Genomic DNA, 23,086 nt, shown 5'->3' with positions numbered 1-23,086 from the left:
AACAGATTTGAAAAAACATGATATTCACATTGATTACAATAACTCTAAAAATGATTGTAACGTTGAAACGGCACTTAGTTTACAAAAAAAGTCACAAAAATATATATAGCCACCAAGAACTATGGTTCCTGAAAAATACTAATAGCCAGATAGTATTATATAAAATGTGAAGTGTATTTAAACATCGTATACATTAAAAAACAAAACCAAAACCAAAAAACAATTCTGTTAAGTCAATAAACATGCCAAGTAATCTAGCTGTGGCCAGCATCAACAAGAGAAGCTGTACTGTGGATGAGATGACGACTGGATATACGGCTGGTGACCGGAGACTGGCACAGTTAAGGGGGTTTCACTGTTACTAAAATGCACAAAGAAGCCCAACAATAATTTAATTCACATTTTTTCCTCCAGCTTACTCTTTCCCTCTTTGGGGTTTCACCATAGGGCAGCACCTAGAGTGAAGGCACTGCAGGAACAGGGCAAAGAAGCTGTCCAAGAACGTTGTGCAGCCAGGGCTGTAAGTCAGAATATCAAAAGCATGCATCAGCTAAACGAATGGTTAAACAAAATCACCCCTCTGGGGACTTCAGCAACCCTCAGGAAGACTGTAGGTACAGTTGCCACAGAGGCTGGCAGCACCAGAAACTTACTCGGCTTTTTTTTTAGTGCAACCAGATTTGTAGTTGAGACCTGTGGGACGCTGAATTACTGTGATAGCACACATTGAGTTAACAAAAACCCAGAGCAGTTAAGTACTGTTGCATTAAAAAAATTCACATTTGTTTTTTATGGTACATTTTCTCAAACACTTTGAACTGACTCTATTTACTAGGGACCTCTCATGTGGCTGAGGCACCGTCCGGCCTTGAACCCTCTTATCTGTCATCGAGATGCTATGGAATTTATTATGTCCGTACTTGGAGATGAGAACCCTCCAAAACTGGGTTTCACCTTGTAAGCAAAACTCGAATGTAATCGATCTGAATGAAAATTAGCTATTTTCCATATTCTGATGGTGTGGAAGTTGCAATGAATCTAGGAGCAACAGGTGCTCCTACATCTGCATTTTCTCCATCCCTGCAGGGTGCACAAAGCTCCCGTTCTATTTGCATATAAAATGCTTCATGGTTCGTCTCAGAGAGAGACCGGCAATAGTCTCAGTGCTCTTACATCCTGGGGCTGGAGGGGAAAGCCAGCAACCAAGAAGCGACTGAAGCCCTCATATAAAAACTTTAAACCATAGCTTAAAAACAATAAAATTTTATCCCGTAAGGGACATATAGGGATCATAGTCTTATAAAATATATTTTACTGCATTGGCAGCTATTACTTTTTTAAAAAGTTTAAATTCACACCTTTTAGACTTAAGATACATGTGAACCCAGAACCATTTTCAGTAACTTAGTCTACTAATCTCTCAGTATGAGAGACGTGACCATAGTATCTGCGAGCCTGACAACTCAACTCAAACTGTAGTAAGACAGACAAATCATCAGCAACACCCATCTTTTTTAACGTGGTCTAAGAACAGTGACAAGCAGTTCTGATGGGGAGCTTAATTTGCTGAATCTGTAGGCATCCCCATGGATTTCCAGGGGAGTTGTGCTATGTGTCTGCATCGAAAAACAAAACAAACCCTTACAACTTGGCCAAATCTCCCGCACAGCTAATACATCGCTTCTTCTACTCTTTGCGGGGAAACAGAAAGCTTCTGAATTTTTTCCCTCTCCCAAAACACCACGTTAAGTAAGAAAAAAACCTATCCCTTCCTTTCCCATTGTTCCCATCAGACGTACTGCTCTACACAATATGCAAGGAGTAAAGACCCTGCACAGACTCTGACAATCTGGGTCCCTGGCATACGGCAGAACCTTGCTAGTTCTGTGGTAGTGAAGGCACTCTGCTTGCAAAATAAATGGGTGAGGAAAGGATCTTCCACTGAGTGCAAAGACTGGTGCCACAGGGGAGAAGGATATGCAAAAGCAAGACATACTCAAATCACTTTGTGAATGAATTTGGAGACTACTCATCAATGCAGAAACTGCTCCAGTGAGCTGTATGTGTAGTCATTTGGAAGAAATTCTGAACAACCTAGAAGGGTCACGAATATGATGAAGGGACCAGAGCATCTGCCATCCAGGCTGAGAGAACTCAAGACACTTTTGCCTGGAGAGGAGAAGGCTTTGGGGGATCTTATCCATGTGTAAAACTACTGGATAGAAGGGTGTAAAGAAGATGGAGCCAGACTTTTGTCAGTGGGCACAAACTAAAATACAAGAAATCCCATCTAAACATACTAAAACCTTTTTTTACGGTGAGGGTGGTCAAACACTAGAACAGGTTTCCCAGAGAAGTTGGGGAGTCTCCATCTTTGCAGATATTCAAAACCTGACTGGACTGAGCAACCTGTTCTCGCTGACTCCACTTTGAGCGTGATGGTTGAACTAGATCACCTCCAGAGTCCCCTCCAATCTCAACTATTCTGTGATCCTTGTCAAGCAGAAATATAAATGCATACCAGAGAAAAAAAAAAAGAGAAAAAAAAGAGAAAAAAGAAAATGCAGTCCAGAGTTCAAAACCCTCTAATAAAGTATTGAAAGAAATCTATGCTTTAGGTTTAATCCCAAGTGTAGTTTAAGGCAAGTTTCTTCTAGCTTAGTTAGCTATCTATCTGGCTCAATTTGGAATCTCTGCATATTAGCAACAGAGATTGTTTTAAGATGTCCTATGTATTTACATCTCTCCTGTGAAGAACACCAGCATTTCAAAGAACTCAACACTTCCAACAAGTTAGGGAGGAGAAATAAAATGGTATTTGTATTTAATCTGTGTTCACTTGTATGGAGAAAAGAGATATTAACAAGAAACAATTACAAACAGGAAAATGAACAAGTAAATCCAACCCTACAACAAACAAACAAACAAACAAATCTCTAAGAAGTCTATTGTTCCTGCAGTTGAATCAGATTGAAAAGTGAGAACTAAATTAAGGATGTTACACAAAGATTCCAGGGTTGAAAAGATAATGTGTAACAGTGCAATGAACAATGAAACCCATGAGTTGCCTTGTACCAAGGTGTTATCAGTTAATGACACTCATTTCTTTTCAAGGAAAAACAGATTAGAGCTACAAAGTTTTTTTAACTATTTTTTAAACTATTTTCTCTTTGGTATTCAGAAAGTAGTTTGCCTTCTGACACAAAATTTTAAGTCTGAAAAATCCAATATCCAGATATGTCTATTCTGTATTCGCACATCTCCTCACCGATAACCTGTTTAGCAAAACATCTAATGGATGAAGATCAACAGATTCTAACAAAAGATTATGTCCGTCTATGATTATTACATCTGTACAATCTGGAAACGTGTTTCTGTGTCAAGTACTTTTTATTACATGAATCACAAAGGATTCTCATATACCTGCAAAGTGGAGTGACACTTACCAGAAAAAAAGAAAATTATGTATTTGAGTTCAGTGTCGTAGCCCTATAATTCAGGATAAAACTCAGCAAAAGGCATTGTGTTGTCTCACTGGCTTCTCAGTTATAGAAATCTGAAGTGGAAGAGAACTGGTCTTGAAATTCAGCCCACCAACAGACACTGGACTAATTCACAGTACAGCAGCCCAAAAAAAGAATTTCTCCTTCAAGCCCTTTTAAGAAGACTTATAAAGGTAGACATACAAGACTGAATTGTAGCAGAGAACTTCTTTGCAGCATGTTTCTAAAACACCCTTTGGATCTGGTGGAGAAACTTCATTCTAGTAACTTGGAAAGGACTTAAATCCCAACTGCTTTCGCTCCATTTAACTAAAATGTGTGTTTTTTACCTAAAACACAGCAGAGAAAAATTGTTAAAGTCACTGAAACCCTTTAAGCTCTTTCCAAAGGGCAATAAACTTTTTTTCCTTGCAGAAGTTGGCTATTAGTAGAAACAACTCAGTCCTACAGAGTATCAGAGCTGCCTAAGCTAACTGAATACAAATTGATCTTGCAATATAATACGACTTTTGTGTCTTCTGTTTCTTCAGGAGCAATCTTTCTCTATTGGTTTCATTTCCTCCTCATGTTTGCGTAAAACAAATCCGGACAGAAAACAACAATTTAAAAAAACAAGACTCAAAACTAAGGGGTTATACCATGCCTTTGGAATACTAAGATCAAGTCATACCTACGCGCTCAGCATGTCATCTGTGGGCGATAGGCATTTGGCATCAAACACCAAGTTAACTTCAGAAGCAATAAAAAAAAAAAATCACAAACCTCCTAATGTATTTCCTAATTTAGGTTTCAAAGCAGTACTACAACCCAAACAGCCTCGACAAAACAAGACTCACTGCTCTGAAAATCCCACACCCTAAATTTGCAGCTTTTTCTAAATATGGAAAAATGAAATTGCAAATCTTTCAATTTATTGCTTACTTGAGCTGTGCATGTAGCTGGAGTAATGGCCTTTAATAAACCGAGTTGGCAAGGATTTAAAATGTTTTGAAAGAGGAACAATTCGTCATTGCTATATAGGCTTTTTGTAAACAACCCCCTGTTGGGTTAGAAAGTTGGCCTCTAAAGAGAATAAATTGCTTGTTTTGTCCAAAACAGACTAATAAAAATCGCAGAAACTATACATGCATACGTATAAACAAAAAAATGTGCAATAATGCACAAAAGAGCTCATTTTTTCCCCATCTGTAAACTCCCCTCTAGCTAGCTTGTGGAGATGAGTAAAAATACAGTATATATGATAGGGGGAAGTGACCAGAACTGCAAACAATTTGGCCACTTTTTAAGAATTTCGGTTTGGGAAAACCTTCATTTTCCTATGTGCTTCCCCTTCTACAGAAAGATACAGTCATGAGATATTTGTCAGGCTTGCATGGATATATACTTTTCTATCATCCTCCATTCATTATGCACCATTAGACTTTTCCTGACCATAGTATTTCTACGCCTAACCTTAGATGGGCAAATCTGGACAGGCTATTTGATCAAGCAGTTTCTAAAAGGACTGGAATATAAGAAGTTGGAATACCTGGCATGACATCACTTGGTTTGTCAAAACTGATTCATCTGAGATGAAAAGGGACAATGTGTTTTTAAAAAGTGTGTGACTGTTAAGTTTCAAAAATGCTTACCATTTCCAAGAAAAGGGTTACAGTAAGCGCTTTGAAAAACAGCAGGCACAGAGATAGGAAGTATCATTTTTTTATGCAGAAGATTAAAGCATCCACTCAAATCTAGTCAAAACCGTTCAATAACGATTTCCAACGCATCCTTTTGTTTGTCGTTTTTAAATGGTTTCCTCTGATTTCTTTCCCTTAACGAGACGGTCTGCAGAAGCAAGAGAAACTTAATGAGCTGCTCTAACTGTGGAAGAAGAAATAGTTAAAGTAATCTGAATCAGTTGTTCTTCTTTAGAAGTGTATCACAGCTTCCATGATGTTCTGACAAGATCTTTTTGTGCATTCAGTCTTAAATATTTTCACCGAAGTGATCATTCAGTCATGAAAAATAATGTAACATCTGTTGCAGTTTTCTGTTTAAAGCGTAGCTTACAAAGTAAAAAGGGAAAATCTCCCCACTTTTGTTTAAAAAAATTAAATTAAAATGTACAGGACCAAACACAGGCACTTTCCAAAGAACAAAAATGAAACCAAACCATGAATTATTCAATAGTAATAGATGACAGCTCCGGTTTCGGAGGGTCACCTGTGGCTGCCTCAGCAGTGGCGTTAGTCTTTGGCTGCTCTGGCACATCTTCTTCCTTCTCTGCCAACCCACCCAGAGACCCCAAGGGGAAAGTGCTTTCACAATTCTGAGTTGACGACACCTGTGAAATGACAGGCATTTGGACAGAAGAGTTGCTTTCAAAGCCATGCTCCCCTAGCTCATACTGCCCGAGGGTCTCTTCTTGTTCCTGGTTTAAGTAGTCCGGTACTAGGAAGTCACTAGAAGAGGGGCAAAGGACAGAAGAGAAATGTCATTTCTCGCACAAACATTAGCCATATCAGTTTCTTTTTTACCAGTTACATCGCACAAGCTACATACTGCATTACACAGAGAACAAAGATGCTCATTTCACATTGCTCTAAGATCATCACAGCGACATACTTCACTAAGCACTATAACCTGGTTCTCATTTAAACACACACAGAATTTATTCAAAGGTATCTATTTCGCATTGTTTTGCATCCATATTTCCTACACAGCAACTTCTTATTATTTAGATTGTATCACCTTGATGAGAATGAAAGTTAATGTCTGGAACATCATATGGCACTGAAAACCTCATTGAAAAAAGGGAGCACTCAACCTTTAAAAATAGAAACAAAAACGAGTTCAGCACTGGTAAAGATGTGGGCCTTTTCCACCACTGAGTTAAGACCCACCCAAGAAACAGCAGCAGCACTCCTCTCAGAGTGGACAGGCTGTAAACAGAAGCATGAGGCAAGGAAGCAAGGGTCCTGCTGAAAGCATAAGGAGGCTGCCAACTACAGCCGTGTTTTGTGACGTTGACACGTATCACACTGCTGTGAAAAGAACGTAATTGCATTTCCTTCCCGTTTCAGTCCTTTCTGGACAACAGTTCTGTAACTTACTCTTACCAACTGATGGCTGAGTGTATCCAAAGAAAATCTACCAAACTCTCCAGTAGCATTTTCAGAGCATGAGCACATAATGAAAATAAAATTTCTTTGCGAATTTTCAGTACCAGACATGTAAGTTTGTACTTGAGGCAAGTGTCTACATATTACATATATGCACGTTTGTATGCTTTGGTTCCTCCTTGTAAAAATCCATTTAAAAGCAGTCCTTTTCTTAAACGGCAGCAGCATTCACTGCTTCAAATCCAAATTCACCATCAACTATGCTAAACCTAGTGTTTGTAAATTAAAACTAAAGGAAGGCCTATAGACAACTAAAATCACATACTTTAATCTGACTTTAATTTGGCGACAACAATAAAGTGCTTACCACAATCATGGCATAATCCCTTAGAGTTTTCACTGTAGTTTTGGCACAAGTGCCAAGAACAAGAACTGCGTAAACCCACAGATATGAAGCACTTGCACTTTTAAACAATATTCTGTTGGAAAAACAGTGACTGGCTTTCCTGGTTTGTTTTGCAAAATTTTCATCCTACATCACTTCTGAGATAACCAAATAGAACAAAATGCTGAAATATTTTGTAGGGGAAAAAGCATAATGTCTAGAAATCACGAGGGACGGTATTGTAGAACATCTACAATACAATTCTTTTGCATTTCTGAAGACAGATGACTTATACACACCAAGCTGCATCCTCTCTATAGATTTAAGAGCTGTGAGATCTACCTGCCTCCAATTTCCCTCACCCACTTTCGTATTTTTCTATCTCAGATTCCAACGGTTATAAACATTTATTTCAATATGAGAATACAGTGCTAGTCTCATGCCTCAGAACCCTTTTAATAGTCTTTAGTGAAGTGCATTTGTGAGATATGCCAAGTCTTTTGTGCCCTGATAAACAAGAAATGTCCAACTGGCCTTTACTATTTCAAACCCTATTAGTCTGATCATTTAGCAGTATGTTACCTAGAAAACGAAAAAAGGAGAAGGTATGGAGTCATGCAATCTTTCTACAATATCCACCATCAAGCAAGCACTTAAAATGAAGTCACATGTCTATTCCCTATGTAAGCGAACAGGCTACGTATGAAATTTTGAATAGCAAATCATTTACAGAACTCCACAGACACTATAGCATAGAACACTATGGCTTAACACCATTAGCCTGTCCATAGATACTACTGAAGAGAGAAATTAAGTAGCCCAGAAGCAGCTTCTGCATATCACTCGATTCTTCAGCGCCCTCCTATATAGCTTATATGCTGTAAGACAGATCAGATACAACAGATAGTGGCGCAAGAACAAATTTGACTGGAATTAGCTGGCAACCTGATGAGAGGCACAGCAGGCTGCCCTGAAAGCAGGAAAAGATGATTTAGGAAAAAAAAAAAAAAAGGCAAAAAAAAAAAAGCAAGTTTCCCTGTTAGGTTTTTGCTGTGCACCTCACCTGCTCTGGAAGTAGTTTGCTAGCTCTGACGCTTCATGGTTCAAGCTCCTCAGGTGAACGATTAAATTTCCAGAGTTGGTGAACATGGCGCCACATGTTTTGCACTCGTAAATCCGAGGCTTGCGGATAATATGCCGGGAAACCCGCATGTGGTGTTTATATTCCCCGAAGGAAGTGAAAGTGGCACTACATATCTGGCACCGGAAACAGCGTTTACCTTCGTGCTTCAGGCGATGCATCTTTAGCGAGTAAGCTCGGGTGAACTTTTTCCCACAGCGGTCACACTGAAATGGTTTAATGCCTGCGGAAGAGAGAGCAAAAAAACGTTCACCTTTTGTAATGAGAGGTCACTGGCAAAATCCTTCCAGATTTCTAACAGCAAAAGGACAGCAGCTGTTGCCAGTCACAGCGAAGTACTGTTTCAGGAAGAAAGAAATTCTCTGGTTAACTTTAAAATGGCAGAAACAATTATCACAGAGCTACGCTTTCTCAGAACCAACTGCCAATAGATTTCATAACAGTGTGACCTGTCTGTAACGCTTACACATCTTCTTCCCCATAGTTTAAAATGAACATAAGCTTCCATGGATTATACTATGCTTAAGATCCTGAGCCACAGCCAAAAAGTATCCGATGCAGCAGTCATCTCAAACCATCTTTGAACTCCTTTGATCTCGGGAGATTCTTGTGCCAGACTGGTTCCCAACAATGCAATTATCAGACTACCCTTAATTGCAATGTCTTTTTCTGGCTGCCTTTGGCCTCAGAGAAGTGTTCTGGCAGGGGGACTGTGTGCACAAGGATGCCCCTGTAATGCAGCAGGAATGGTGATAAAAGGGTGAGGTAGCAGCCTTTATATTGCGTGGGAACCTTTCTATACAAGAATCTTCAGCAACTTTGCATGACAGACAGCTCTTTAAGACAGTTTAGGTTCATGCCTCTCATTTTTTTCTCATATTAATTTAGAAATCCTGTCACTAGTTCATTTTTCATTTATTACAGGCACTAATAAAACATACGAGCTCTGCAACATGTTGCAGTGGATGAGAGTACGTAATCACACCCAAACAGAACTATTACAATATAAAAGACTGAATCACCAAAAAGTTCAGATTTAATAAAAAGTCTGAACTCCAGAAAGCGTGAGGCCAAGAATCTGGAATATGGAGCTCTATTCATAATAGGGCTGTCAAGGAATAAAAAAGGTTTTTGAAAAAGGCTGAATGTGCATCAGTCCAGGCTGTTAATTCCACCAGTCTTTCACTCTGCTTTCCTTATGTTCAAAGCGGGAGCTGAACTTTTAATTGGAGCTTTTATACAGAGAAAGCTGTAGTTAAGGTTACACTGAAACTCCTTGTTAAGCATGTGAAAACAAGTTAATATACTAGGATATTGTCTTGCAGAGCTAAAACTTTTCAGGCTTTCGTACTGTCCAAGGGCATCAATTTCCTCTGATAGTTTGAGGAAAATCTCTGCAGCCATTCTGCTTATGTGAAAACACTTTAAACATTTACAAGTTCCGAGAGCTTCTTTTGCATGCTAATTACTCTAGAACAGCTAGTCAAATCTCTCCCAAGTTTGCCCAGCAGTTGCCAGTCGACAGGTCAGCCAGAGATGCTTTGCTGAAACCTGTCTGCTCTCAGTTAAGACTTTAGCAACTGGCTTGGGATAATTTCGCACCTGATACGCCCATAAAGTTTGCTTTTTTAAGTATTAAACACGTATTATTACTGCTGGCCTAAACACAGTATGGTTATTTTGCTTGAAGGGATGTGACAAATAATTGCTGACAGTGAAAAAATTACACCTTGACAATTGTGGTTGCTCTGCCCAAAAATGGTACAGCATCTGTCTGCAGGTAAGAGTCAAGCTCAAACCAGGAGATGCTAAACCGTGAGGCTTAGTGCTCAAGTGCAATAAACCTTTAATACTCCCTTCATTCACTAAAACGTCAATGCTCTTGCCAGATAATGCTGACAAGTCTTGAAAAACACCCACAGCAAAGACATTAGGAGTTCATACTTAGGTTAGAAATCAAAATGAATGCAACAATTTGGGGATTAAGACTCAGAGGAGGCATTCACACAAACCTTTTGCTGCCTCTACTATCTGCAGCAGCTAACTTGATTATCAAACCAATTCAGTTGTCCTGCAATCCCTCCAAAAATTCTGAAATCCAAAGGCATACAACATTCTTCGATGCAAGGATGTAAGATAGATAATACTTTCTTATGGCTGCAAGTTTCCTCAAAAAACACAGCAGACAATTACAACATGTAAGAGGAAGAATTTCAATCTACATCACTTCTTTAGTATAATAAAAAAGCCAAGTATACTATATTTCGTCTCAAATCTTTATCATGAAAATGCCTTACTCTGATGAGTTTCAGGCAATCAGATTTTTTTCAGTCCACACAAATGCTAATCACCCACGAGTAGAGCTATCAGTCAGATCTGATGTATCAAAACAAGCATTCAATGAGACATACCTCTACCCAATCTTTCTGAAATCAATTCTCAAGCACTTGGAAGGTGATTAAGATAGAACTGTGTTATTGTATTTGCTGCACAGTGAGCAAAGCTCTGTGAGTCTATAAATTAGTAATTCTTGGAAACAGTAACATTTCTTACCTGAGTGGATAAGCATGTGTTGTTTTAAGTTCTGAATGCGAGTGAACCGGACCCCACAGGTTGGACACTGAAAAGGTCTGTCTGGACCATTTGGGCTGGGTCTCTCTGTGCTGCTGGTAGAAGGAGCAATGTAGAGTTGGTAGGGATACTGAACGTTCTCCAAACTACAAAGAAAAAATTCACTGATTTACAAGCAAGCTAGAGGACAAAAATAAGAAGCCTTGCCCGTGGAAATCAGAACCTTGAACACATTTGTATGAGAAGACGACCACTGTCCTTTCGCATTTCTGTTGTGACCTATGTTAATGCTGTAAATCTCTGCCTCTATAGCAATACGTCTGACCCGCATCTGAAGTCTTATAGTCACTGACTTTGCACATCTGAACAAACCAGAGAATAACCCGTGCCTTCTGTTTCTTTGGGCAACAGGTCTGAGCACCAGCTGCAAACTGAACTTTATTTTCCAGACATGGGCATTTTTTCAAGCATATCGAAGATTTACAATCAGCAAACAGTCCCTGAGGAAGAATTTAAAGAGCTGAGCAAATTGGAAAGCAAAGGAGTATTCTGCAGCTTCAGTGATGTTTACAAACGAAATTAAAGCCAATTCATTTTCATTTCAATCCAAGTTCAATGAACAAACATTAGTATCTGCAATGATCTATTTCTAAGTTTAAAATATTAATCTAATCAATCAATACTTGCTCCTTGTCTGATTCAATTGGCTCTACGAGAACAGCTCAAGCGCTGTATTTAAAAAACAGCGCACACACACTATAATAAAGGAACAACTTAACTTTCAAAGTAATTTATTTAAAACTGACTAATTGCTCCTACATAGCCTCTAGCTGCAAACTGTTTAAGGGAACTATAGTATTATAATCCAAGTCCTCTGGCAAGGAAATTGCTTCGCTAAAGGGCATAGTGAAATAAAAACAATCCTGCTGGTACAAACATAATAACAATAGGAGTTTGTACTTACCTGGGGTTTCCCTTTCCTGAGCATTAAAGTCTATATTTTTTGTTGAAATAAACATTTCAGCTTGCTCACAGCCTGATGGCAGATCAGATGTCACTGGCAGCAGGGAACTGCTCTGACCCTGAATATTTCATGGCCAGAACAACGCAATTTTAGTTTTACTGAACTGTAATGTCTGAAATGTATGGAGAAAAAAGGACAATGATGTCTCCTGTTGCACATAGTCAGAAAGTCTCCCTAACTGAACAAATCCTTTTGCTGGCCTGCTTCCATCTTGAGCCCAGATTGTTGGTTTCAAGGTTCGGCTGAATTTCTGGACTTCTAACGCTCAGAGGAATGAAACGTGCACTTTGCACAAATACATTTTCCTATGCATCATACAAAAATTCACAGACCAGATCAGCACAGGAGAACAAGAACTAGGATCATCTCTTGAAAATCAATACCTTAATTGCCTTTATCTACTCTGGAAACGGATGTCAATACAACTGTGAGGACTGGGTATCTGAATTCGGAGTACAATGATGGGTCTCAGTGGCAAAAGTTCCAGTTGTAAAATTTATCTGGAGAGAGAGAGCACCAAGCATCTCTCGATACACACAAGATAAGAAAGACTCCTGCAGGAGTTTAGTATCAATCAGTCTGTAAAACCAATAAGGATTCCTGGTCTCATGTGGAATTGGAATAATATTTGCTCTAAGGAAGAAATTTTATTGTCCTTCACTTCTTTTTATACACAGTAGGGTCCTAGAGAGCTGTGGAAAAGATAGATGCAGACAGACTTGTTGATCTTTGCTAAAGGGAATATTTGCAAGAGGGAAGTTACCAGCTCACATCCTGGGCCTGGCAGAATGTAGTTCCCTGCCACTTATGGGTCTAAAAAAGCCAACTGATCGCTCACCAAATGCACTTGAAATAAATGAGGGTATTCTTAAACATTGGTTCTGATTTGTCTAACCAAATTTCTGACAAACTCTGGCACTTCTGTTCCTCTTTGTGAGCGGATCACTAGATAAAGAACAGATTTTACTCTACTCAGATGGGGAAACACTAGTTTTGTATCTGGAGTTCGTATGACCATACGCTTTCCACTTTACCAATGAAAACTCCATCAACACAGACTAACAGACAGGTCTGTTATCCAAAAATAAATACTAAAAAAAAAAGAACAACATTGCAAAAAAAGCATAAGGCATAGAAGTCCAGCTGCCATAATAGCCTAATAATCAAATAGCCAAACTGATCTGGGCCTAGGTTGAACAACTTTCCCCTCATTTGGTATCTGACAAATGTCATGCAGCCTGGCTAAGGGGTAAATCCCTTCAGAAAAGGTTTCCTTGCGCTCAGCTGACTGAAGAATTCACAATTAAAATTTTCACAGCTATGTGCCAACAGAAGTGACAGCTGCAATGCAGGGTGAGAAAGGAACCACTGGCTGGGCAGCAAGAACTCCTGCTCTTAGATGTACATATAGATATACACATGTAGTGTGCTCAAATAAGAATTATGTTTTGGTTTTTTGCGACATTTAACTTGCTTTATAGAGAACTCCGTCTTCGGTAATAAGTTTCTTAGGTCCTTCCTCCCCCATTCCTGCGTTAGGGGATTGCAAAGAAGCAAAAGTGCATCATGCTCCTAGAGCTTTCTAGGGAGACGCTCAAACTAGGGCAGAAATTAGGAGCCACAGCTCTCCTTTTGTTTTCAGCTTTCTCGGGCTAGCTCATCCTCAAAGCCTGTAATGATGCCAGCTTCTCTGCAATTGAAACAGAAAGGAGAAGTGCTATGGGGACAATCTTCCTAGAAGAAATTTAAAACAAAGTTTGTTTTTTTCCTACATAAAAAGCTTCATGATGAGAAAGGCTGGTTAAAGCAGATAAAATGGGAATCATGAGGGTCTCCAGCTACCAGTGACTGGCATGTCTTTTTCCATCCTTACACTGCAAGCGGGCTGAAATACCTATTGGTGACATAACTGCAGACCTTAGCACAATGAAGAAATTACATTTGAAACACAATTATATTTTCTCTCCCCTGCTTCTTTTTCCCCCTATATACTCAATTTTTCATGACTTGCAATTTGTGATAAATGTGGCGTTTAACAGTCGAGATTCGTCTAACATCTCAGACAATTTCTGTAACAGCTAGATAAAGAGATAGGTTTAAAATGTTTTCACTGTAACGCTAAAATATTCTACTTGCAATTTTTTCTGCTTTTCACCAAGAGATTATATACATATTTAATTCTGTAGAACTAAACTCTGACAAATGTGAATGCCAGAATGCTTAGTGAGCCTAGAAATGTTCTCTATTTGTAAATAACAATTATTTTAGAAAAGTGGAGGTTCTCATTATACTGGATCAGAGAGATCGTTTATAATTGAGCCTTTGCAACTCCTTTTTAAATGCAGCCACGAACTGATACAGAGACTAACTGTTAAACCAGCCAAGACTGAATTACAGATCTATGCTAGAAAAGTGTATTGCAATCCAAATGTGAACTATCAGGGAAAGAATGTATCAGACTTACTGTGAAACAGTAGTTTTAACACTCAACAGATTCCTGTGTGCCTATTAAGCTGACAACAATTACATGTGACCTGCTGTTTATGAAACACTGTTTATGGAGGAGGATCAATTAATTATGTTAAATGATTTAACACAGAAACTCAAGAGATAAGATATCCTAAATTTTGAAATATTTATGATTCTTTCCACAGTGACAAGCATATCATATTGAAAGACCTTTAGATGGAACAGTCTTTTGCTCTGTTTTATGAACAGAAATATAATAAATACATACTGAAATACATATTTTTCCAACATAGATTTGCATTGTCCACTCACAACTGAGTTTGACATTTTGAGAATCTCTACTAAAAAAGCAATGCACAACCTGGACTTAAACTAAAGGTGCATTTAAAAAAATACCAAACAAAAAGTGAAGGAAATTTTCTCCATCCATATGATTTCTTGATCATGTTTTCATTTGATTCAGCTAGAGCTGAATGTTTGATTTTATTCAGAATTCTGTACATTTTATGCACCCAAAACTCTGCGCCCAAATAGCTGCACGGTGAATGAGAGGCCGTATTTATTTGCTGTTGTGCCCATCCTGTGCTTGACATGGGAAGTCAAAAGTCCAGAGCTTGAAGGGCTGTCACAGCGTATCAGCATGCACCGACCCACCCTGACAGGCATATACAGGTACGCATGTGAAAGAAAACTTCTTAGGACTTGAAAGCACCATTTTACATGTTTAACTGATTCACAGAATAAGTACAGTCTTGGCACTTTCTTTTGAATTTATAAAATATATCACTTGGTAGAAAACTTTAGTCTGGAGTCTAAAGTTTTCACAAATTCCCATAACTATTAGCTCCCTTATTGTTTATATAAACAATGTGAAAATTCTAGTTCATTTTGTTGATGCTTCTGTTACTCTGAGACTAATTATTTTCAAACTTGGGCATAAACTAAGGCAAATATTCCTTCCTTCTCTGCTTGGAGGAAATATTTTAGTGGGAATTTTCAGTGTGTTAGAAGGATTTATATACTTTGAATTTTCTACTCAGTTTGTGCTGAAGCGCTGCAATTTTACAGGAAATTTCTGAAATAATCCACTGCTGAAAATATATATGCCACTTGACTTCAGAATTATAGCTTTAAAAACCTGGATTAGTTCTAATGCAACATGTGCTCCTACTATCAATTCAAACCCTAAGTGCTGGGTATAATTTTTATACTGAGGTTTGTTAGCAGACAGATAAAATCTTCTCTGTCATACAAAAAAAATCTTATCTAGGCAGTTATTTTCCCTTCAGATTTAATCCTAGAATGGGACAGGTTTTAGATGGAAATGGCAGGAAAGATTTTATGAGCTATGAAAATGCAGCTCTTGATAGTTATCTCTATAGGGAGTTTCACTTGACACAGTTTCTGGAACAACTCCCAAAGGTTCGCACTTCTTCCTCAGACCCACTTGTCTAACAAAACACTGTGCAAAAGCCAGCTTGCCAATACTTTAAAAATTTTCCTTAAAAAGGGAACAGCTAGCTACATGCCCTACTTGACACATACCACAAAAGCAAGAAATAAAAGTCAAACCGGTTGTGTGTACCCTTGTATGCCACTTCAGGTACACCACTTCGTTCTAACAGAACTACGAAGCATCTTCGACCAGACAGACCCATTTTAGTTCGGCCTTCTCTGCCAGCCTTCCCTTATAAGGGATTCCCTTAATAAATCACTCATCTCAGCACAGCGAAAGACCACTAAATATTTACAGTAAGTGACACACACCATCTTGGTAAGAAGCTACATGCAGAAAGTTTGGGAGAAAAGATTTAGGGCTGCTCTGCCTTCTCTGCGGTTTATGGCAATAGCAATGTCTGGTGAAGCCAAGACGAGGTACTTGTTTTCATTTTGTTGCTTTTGTAGCTTTATGTCAGCTTTAGCATGCATGCAACTACCACACCTGTTTCACAGTAAAGGGTTTTTTTCTTATTTATTAACAAAGAGCAGTGATGAAGAAACAGCAAGAACATGAATATCTTTCTTCACCAGTGTTGCCTGGAAATAGACAGGAAATGAAAAGCAACAAGTAAGCAAATTCTGACTTTCATCACCTACATTCTTCTAAAACATCTGAACCTTCAGGCACTGATTGTACTTTGATCAACACAAAGAAGTAGATGTACGAACAGCTAAACATTCTGGGATTAAGGCTGGGTAGGTTAATTACAGCACAGCACTTGCTGCAGAACAGTTTGCACACTATATTGGTACATACCGATCATCATCATCTGCATGAGCGTTAGTGCCAGAGGTACTTTGGAGTGTGGGTAGTCCCTCCGTAACGCCCTCATCTATTGAGCCTAGGAAAAGAAAAAAAGGGCAATTTAATGCAAGTAAGTGTTCAAAAAGGGTTGGGGGGGGGCAAGTAAATACACATAAAGCTTGCTTTCCCAAATCTCGGAGAGACACTGCTTCCTGTGTGATAAGATACTAGAATTATCTTGGAAAAATAATTTAAAAAACGCAGAAGCAATGTGTTCCAGCTCAACTTCTCCTCTGCACGGATTATCTAGTAAAGGACCACTCAATAAAGGGCAAATATTTGGCACACCTAGAAAACTGAAAGAATCTATGTTAAATACAGCCAGAGTTTTCTAAACACATCAAGTACTAACACTGTAAAGCAGAAATGTTACTTTCACCTAAAGGGACTCTTTCATCAGTTTTCAAGACTTCTTGAGCAATAAAGAGTTCAATCCTGCTACACTACATTGCTTTTGTGTTCCCAGTATTCCATATATATATATAAATTTATTGATAATGCCTTCATTTATTGATCAGGTGTTGAGACAGGAAGAGCCCTCTGAGAAATTAGAAATGCAACACAAAAGAGACCAAACATCTCTTTGTAAAAGAAATGTATACACAAAACCATTCCAGAGCTTTGTTCAGCACACCAACATTCAAGCAAATGTAGCTCAAGTGGGTTTTGGAAACAGAATCTGAGGTAAATGCAGCACTGAAGCAAAACTACAACTTCATTCACTTGACGTGTCTGACTGTTGCTCAGACGGGTCTCACTCATCACCACTTGGAGTTTGGCGTTCAATCCTTGTTTGGGTGTATTAAGTAAGGTTATTTTGGCCTGATGTCACGGTAACAGAGAGAGAAGTTGGCAGCACTGTACTAAAACAACTCGAAGAACTGGTACCTGCCCCCTGCCAACCATACACCTCGATAAAAAAAAATCCTCTGGTTTGGTTACGTGTGACCATTTAGATAAACCATGCTTTGTTCCCTCTTCAAGGTGAATGTAGAGAGCAGACTGGATCTCCTCATATTCTTCCTTTTCCTCTGATGACGTCTACGGGTGCAATGGGAGATTATAAAAATGAATGACTGAACTCCGCCCAATTTCCAAAGGATCAGAATTGCTGTCACTCCTCTCCAAAACAGGGGCTCCCAAACCGTGATACATGTATGATTAGTAGCATGAAAGTCACTTGGAAGTAGTAATTCCCTCTTGCCTCCTCCTCTCTCTGTTGAGACCGAATACTAAGCACTGGTTGAACTTTTCTGAACAGCCAAGTAGCCTTTGGGTCTCTACCACTGAATCCATGTGAGACAACAACAAATGGGGGAATGAAATTTCTCTCTCTACCCCTACATCTTGAGAAGGAATGAAGCTTAGGACAGTGCTAGGAACTGATCTTGCTGCTGTGGTAAAAATCATTCTGCTTTCTAAGAGAGTGGTGCATGAGCAATCTGAATTTGGGAACCCTTCTCCAAAGCACGCTAGGAATCATTAGGTCTACGATGACAAGTGTCAGAAAAAATGTAAAACCAAAGAGAAGGAAAAAATACATGGAAAGAGAAGCAGAAAGTGTGCTTATTTTGTCAAAAAGAGGGAGAGTACTGTCTCCAAAAAAAGGCTGTCCCTGTAAAAGACAGTGTGTTCTACAAAACCTTACTGAAGTGAAAGATTATTGTCTTAACGTGACCTCATGTTATGGGGCCAGTGGTGGGAGGAAACTCGCACCTCTTGCAGTTTCAAAATAACACTAGTAGAATCAAAATTTATAATTTTGTTACAAGCTGACAAACAATGTTTGGAAATTCAGCAACTATGCAATCTATGAAGTCACAAAAGTTAATCCTGTTTTTATTTATCCTTGTTTCTCATTAAATACTTGACCAAAAGTCTGCTGAAAAATAAGCCCAATTGCTCTCAGGTTTATTTTTATGCCTTTACCTCTCAAATGGAAACAGTGTTAATGAGTTATGAAAATATCTTCTCGGACACAGCTCTTGTTATAACCATAATGACTTATTTATCAAGGCCCTGCTTCACGTCTCCTTCCATATTATAAAGTGCTTCCAAATATTATAAATTGCAAATGAACAATTCTTGAAATTGCCCAAAGAATGAATAAGAGCTTTTTGCGATATCAGAAAGAGAGGCAGGAATGCTTTTATAAATGCACTATAAAACACTGAGATAAATATATGCAATTATACAAGGAAAATATGTTCAGGGAAGACAAAGCTGTACTTTAAGATATCTTGCTGCCTCCATTTACTGTTCTTGTATTACTGCATAAGGAAATACATCTTTGGGAGGTAAAAAGTGCTTTCTAGCTACAAAGCGTGCCTTATCATATATTAGGTACATGTGAACTGTGCTAAAAAGTAAGAGCACTGTTTTTCTTTATAGCAAAATGTGAATAAAACTACTGTGAGGATAGTTAATAACGTTATGCAAAGACCACTAAATATTAATTCAAACACACTCAAGGACAAAGAACAGATTTGCACTTTGAAGGTTTGGGGCTAGCATACTTTTTTTCTCTCTGTAGCCATTTTAAGGAAGAAGATGCTGTACTAATATCCTCAATAACAGACATTTAAGTTTAAACATTATAATCACTAAAGCCTAAGATCCTCTGCCCCACGCTGTACAAATGGTCAGGTACATGACCTCAGTGGTACAAAACCTAGAATAGGAAATAGGAAATAGAAAATGGAAAACATTCCCAAAAACATCATGTGGCTTCAAAACAGATACTTTTTGAAGACAGATGTGCAGTTGCTTGTCAACAGAAATCATTTCAGGAAACTGGCTAAGCAAGAACAGAATTCAGTAAGGTGCCTGGCTATTGGAGTTATGTTTCAAAGTACTTTTTGTTTAACACTAAGACTCTCTTTGAAAAGGAGATTTTATTATAGCATTCAGTGGCACCTCTCTCTCTACAATTCAGTCCTAGTCTCATATTCTCATGTCCTAATTCATTCAAGCCAATTTGACGTTGCGATTTTTCTGATATTTCTAATTCCAAGAGATGTCCTCTGAAAACTTCCGTAGATCGTATGCTGTTCACTGTAATCTAGAGTTTACACCCAGTTTCTTCTTTTAAGCTGCTTGAGTATGATATTTATAGTTGGTAAAACTCCCTCCTTTCACTTGGCATGCTATTTTTAACTTTCCTTAATCATTATTTCTACTTGTTCTATTTTGTCTTTGATAGTACACTTATGTTGATGAAATAATTTGCATCTCTTATCACATGGCGCTGGCAAGGCCTTTCTGAAGTTCCTACTATAGTGAGTTAAAAACTGAGTCAAACTAACCGTGTTCTTGAACAAGGATCACTCTTCCTGGAGACTACCCAGCAAACAAATTGTTTCTTTTAGGTTTTAATCTATGCACTATTTTGGCAAACTACATTTAAAGATTTATATGTAAACTGATATTAAGTCTGCTTCTCAGAAAAGGTAAACAGCCCTGTCTCCAGTAAATAAAACATTTTCATTTGGAAAAAGCATTGCCGATCTAAATTATCAACACATGAGCTACACGAACTGACAAACAAAACCAACAACATAAAGTCTTGAAGGATGGGATAAATGGAAAATATTTTAATTTCTTTTTAGTGAGTATTACCTAAATAGTTTAACAACACTGATTATATATTGCAATCCTGGAATGGTCAGACTGATCTAACACTCACTTTCTTCAGAGAAGCCACAGTGTTACGCTGACCAAACAAAACAAATAATGCAGGCTACTAGGCTGCATTTATTTACTTTGTTGTAGTTTATTTATTTAATTTACTGAAGCAGCCTTTCATGTATACATTATTTGAATGAAGCAGACCAGTACATTTGCCATTCTTATCATCTTCAAACAAAACAGGCTTTATTAAAATTCTTTCAGTAAACAAACACTACCGAGCACAGGTCAAGCCATTTAAGTGAAAGCAAAATAGCTGACTTAAGCAAAAAGTTGGTACTTAAACTTAAATTGCAAAACCCCTATCTTCTGACTTACTAAAAGCCTTTCAATGCATGCTGTGCAAAGAGGGAAAAAAGGATTGTTACAGTAACCTTTAAGCATTAGCTATTAATAAACAACAGCCTGTCAGAAGAACCCGAAATTGGCTTCAAATTGTCTTTCATGGAAAAAAGGTTTCTCTCAGCAACTGGCAGTATTTGAAGAAGCAACTTGAGAACCAAATCCCACAGAAATGGAAAGATTCTCAATATTATGACTGTGTGATTTTGTTTTCGTCTGGGGCATTAAGATGACAGTGTTCCACCGCTTATTTTGCAAATCTTCTTACAAAGGCTCTCTGTCATGATTATACAAGATTTTATGTCTGATGCAAAGTACCACTCTATCCCTCTGTGGCTACAGCCATAAGTCTTTCAGGTTTGGTGTTGCAGCTCAGCTGAGATCATGCCTTTTGACACTACTGGAAACAGAATTATTTTCCCCAGTCAAGCAACCAGAGGTAAAAAGGGGTTATCGATCTCTTCTGAATACGGAGGTCTATCAACAGGCTTACCTTTCTTAGCTGCCTTCTGCAAAGTTATTTAGAGAGCTCCAAGTCCCGTCCCCCCACCAGGGGTTTATATGTAACATTTCACAAAACAGGAAACAAAATGCAGTTTCACAAAAGTAAAGCATGAAAAAACACGAATCAGACTTCCTCCAATAAAATCACAAGTGCGCACATACCTATTTGTACGTATATCTAACCCCAGAAATAGTCATACCTATAGAGGAAGACTGTGGGCTGATCAGGAGATCTTCCTGCACTTGCTCACTTCCTGGGACTGTCTGTTGATCGCTCAGAGAGCTCTGGGATGCGCTAACAGGCTGCGACACCTCCTCGTGAACCTCCTCGTCGCTTAACCTTTCCACTTTGACACGCACGTCTTCTTCAATCACAAGGGGAGAACTGGCTTTTGTGCTCTCACAAGTCACGTAATCTGCAATTCTTCTGTTGGACTCGGAGGGCCCAGGCATTTCCAAAGTCCTAGAGTTCTCCGCCTGCTTCACCTTCTCAGACTGAAGTCTTCGATCAATTCCAAAAGGAAAAGTCCAGGGAAAAGCTAAGGACGAGTCCACGGGCTGATTTCTGGACTCCGGGTAAGACGTCGAAGGATTCAGCACTTGGGGGGAACTTGTTTGCGTGTTACACTTAAGGGGGCTCTCGGGAGACATAACTATGTAGCTTTTGCGCTTTCTTCGTGACTCTCGGCAAACAGGAATGGTTCTTTCCACTACACTGCACTCAGACGAAACTGGAGAAAGGCTGCCGTCTCGAGAAGTAAAATTGCAGTTTGCGCTGTTCTCCTGTCCTGCGTCCAGCACCTTCTCTTGCTGGCTGTTGGGCGTATTCCATAAAATGCTGGACTTCATGAATTCTGAGCATGTGCTAGCAACGCTGAACATCTGCATGTAGCTGGCTGCAGCCAACACATCAATAATGTTTTCTGTATTAATAGACAGTGTTGCTGTGTAAGCATATTCCAGAAGAGGTATAAAACCAGTCACTGTCACATGGTGCAGGTCTAACACGCTCTTGCTCTCATCTTCTGCTTGGCCAACAAGTTTGGAACGGAAGAAGTCGCTGCAGGCTGCCAAAACCACCTTGTGCGCCCTGAAGATTTTGTCCTGGACGCGGATGGTGATATCACAAAAATGTCCATCGTTGCGGAGCATGTTCAGCTTTCCCAGCATCTCCTGACTGTGAGCAGGGGAATTATGAGTAAATGTTTTAACACCCATTTTTTCACCTTTCTGCTAGCGTTCTTTCCACATACGAGAGATCACAGGTATCCTAAAACAAAGAGGAAAACTGTCATTTTCATCTCTGAAAGCAAAGGCAAAGTGGCTTCGTGATTACAAGACTCTGTACAGCAGGATTTTCTAGGGTCACATTTTTCTGGGATCCAGACTGTGCAATGGACTAACTCTACAGAAACGCAATTACCTACTTACAATTTTCAAAAACGCAGATCAAATTATTTGCAATCTATCACCAATATCATCTTCCACGTTTCTGCTACTGCCCACTCAAAACAAATTCCTAACACTGTTTAGAGAAAAACAAATGTCTGTAATACAAAAAAGAAAGCATTTTTGAAAGTCTCATCTGTATAAGAAACCTGTGTTTTTATTTTCTGGGCTCAGGAAACTATTGCTCACAGTTCTTAAATCTGACAGACTTTGTCAAATGCTTCTTTTAAGTGGAAAAGACATTAGCTTGGGTCCACTTACAAGTGTGCAGGAGCAAGCAAATCTCCCAGAGAAGGTATTTAATACCAGAAAAGCTTTAGAGAAACTACAGCATGAATTTTCAGAGGGCAGAGTTCAAGCTAGTAAACATAAAGTAACAGTTGCCAACAGCTCCGCTTTCCTGCTGTAGTGCAGGTACTGATTGCCTAAGGCTGCTTTTAATAAATAGTTTTGGACTAGGATGAGAAGTTATTGAAAATTCCTTCAAAAACACAATAGATTATAAACCTCAAAGGAGAGTTTAGGTTTAAATCAAATCTACGCAAATTGATTTTATATAGGTGATAAATAATACAAGGAGGGCAACTTCTTTCTTCCGAAAA

At 38.8% G+C, this 23,086-nt stretch overlaps 1 protein-coding gene across 2 annotated transcripts; it reads right to left on the bottom strand.

Moving 5' to 3' along the window:
* Positions 1-498: 498 nt before the first annotated feature.
* Positions 499-22,253, bottom strand: ZBTB44 (zinc finger and BTB domain containing 44). Of its 2 annotated transcripts, XM_009809435.2 has the most exons (6): positions 21,236-22,253; positions 16,455-16,539; positions 10,687-10,850; positions 8,056-8,356; positions 5,135-5,947; positions 499-518 (listed from the first exon to the last, which is right to left on the bottom strand). In XM_009809435.2, exons 1-5 carry the CDS (start codon positions 22,251-22,253, stop codon positions 5,665-5,667), a joined length of 1,851 nt encoding a protein of 616 aa, XP_009807737.1. In that variant the 3' UTR covers positions 499-518; positions 5,135-5,664. The 2 variants fall into 2 exon arrangements, with proteins under 2 accessions (XP_009807737.1, XP_059685666.1); XM_059829683.1 differs by lacking the exon at positions 499-518 and having other exon boundaries at positions 5,905-5,947; positions 8,273-8,356.
* Positions 22,254-23,086: the final 833 nt, after the last annotated feature.

This window comes from Gavia stellata, chromosome 26 (genome assembly GCF_030936135.1).
Source record: "Gavia stellata isolate bGavSte3 chromosome 26, bGavSte3.hap2, whole genome shotgun sequence".
NCBI lineage: Eukaryota > Metazoa > Chordata > Aves > Gaviiformes > Gaviidae > Gavia > Gavia stellata.
This window is presented reverse-complemented; position numbering and strand designations above follow the sequence as displayed.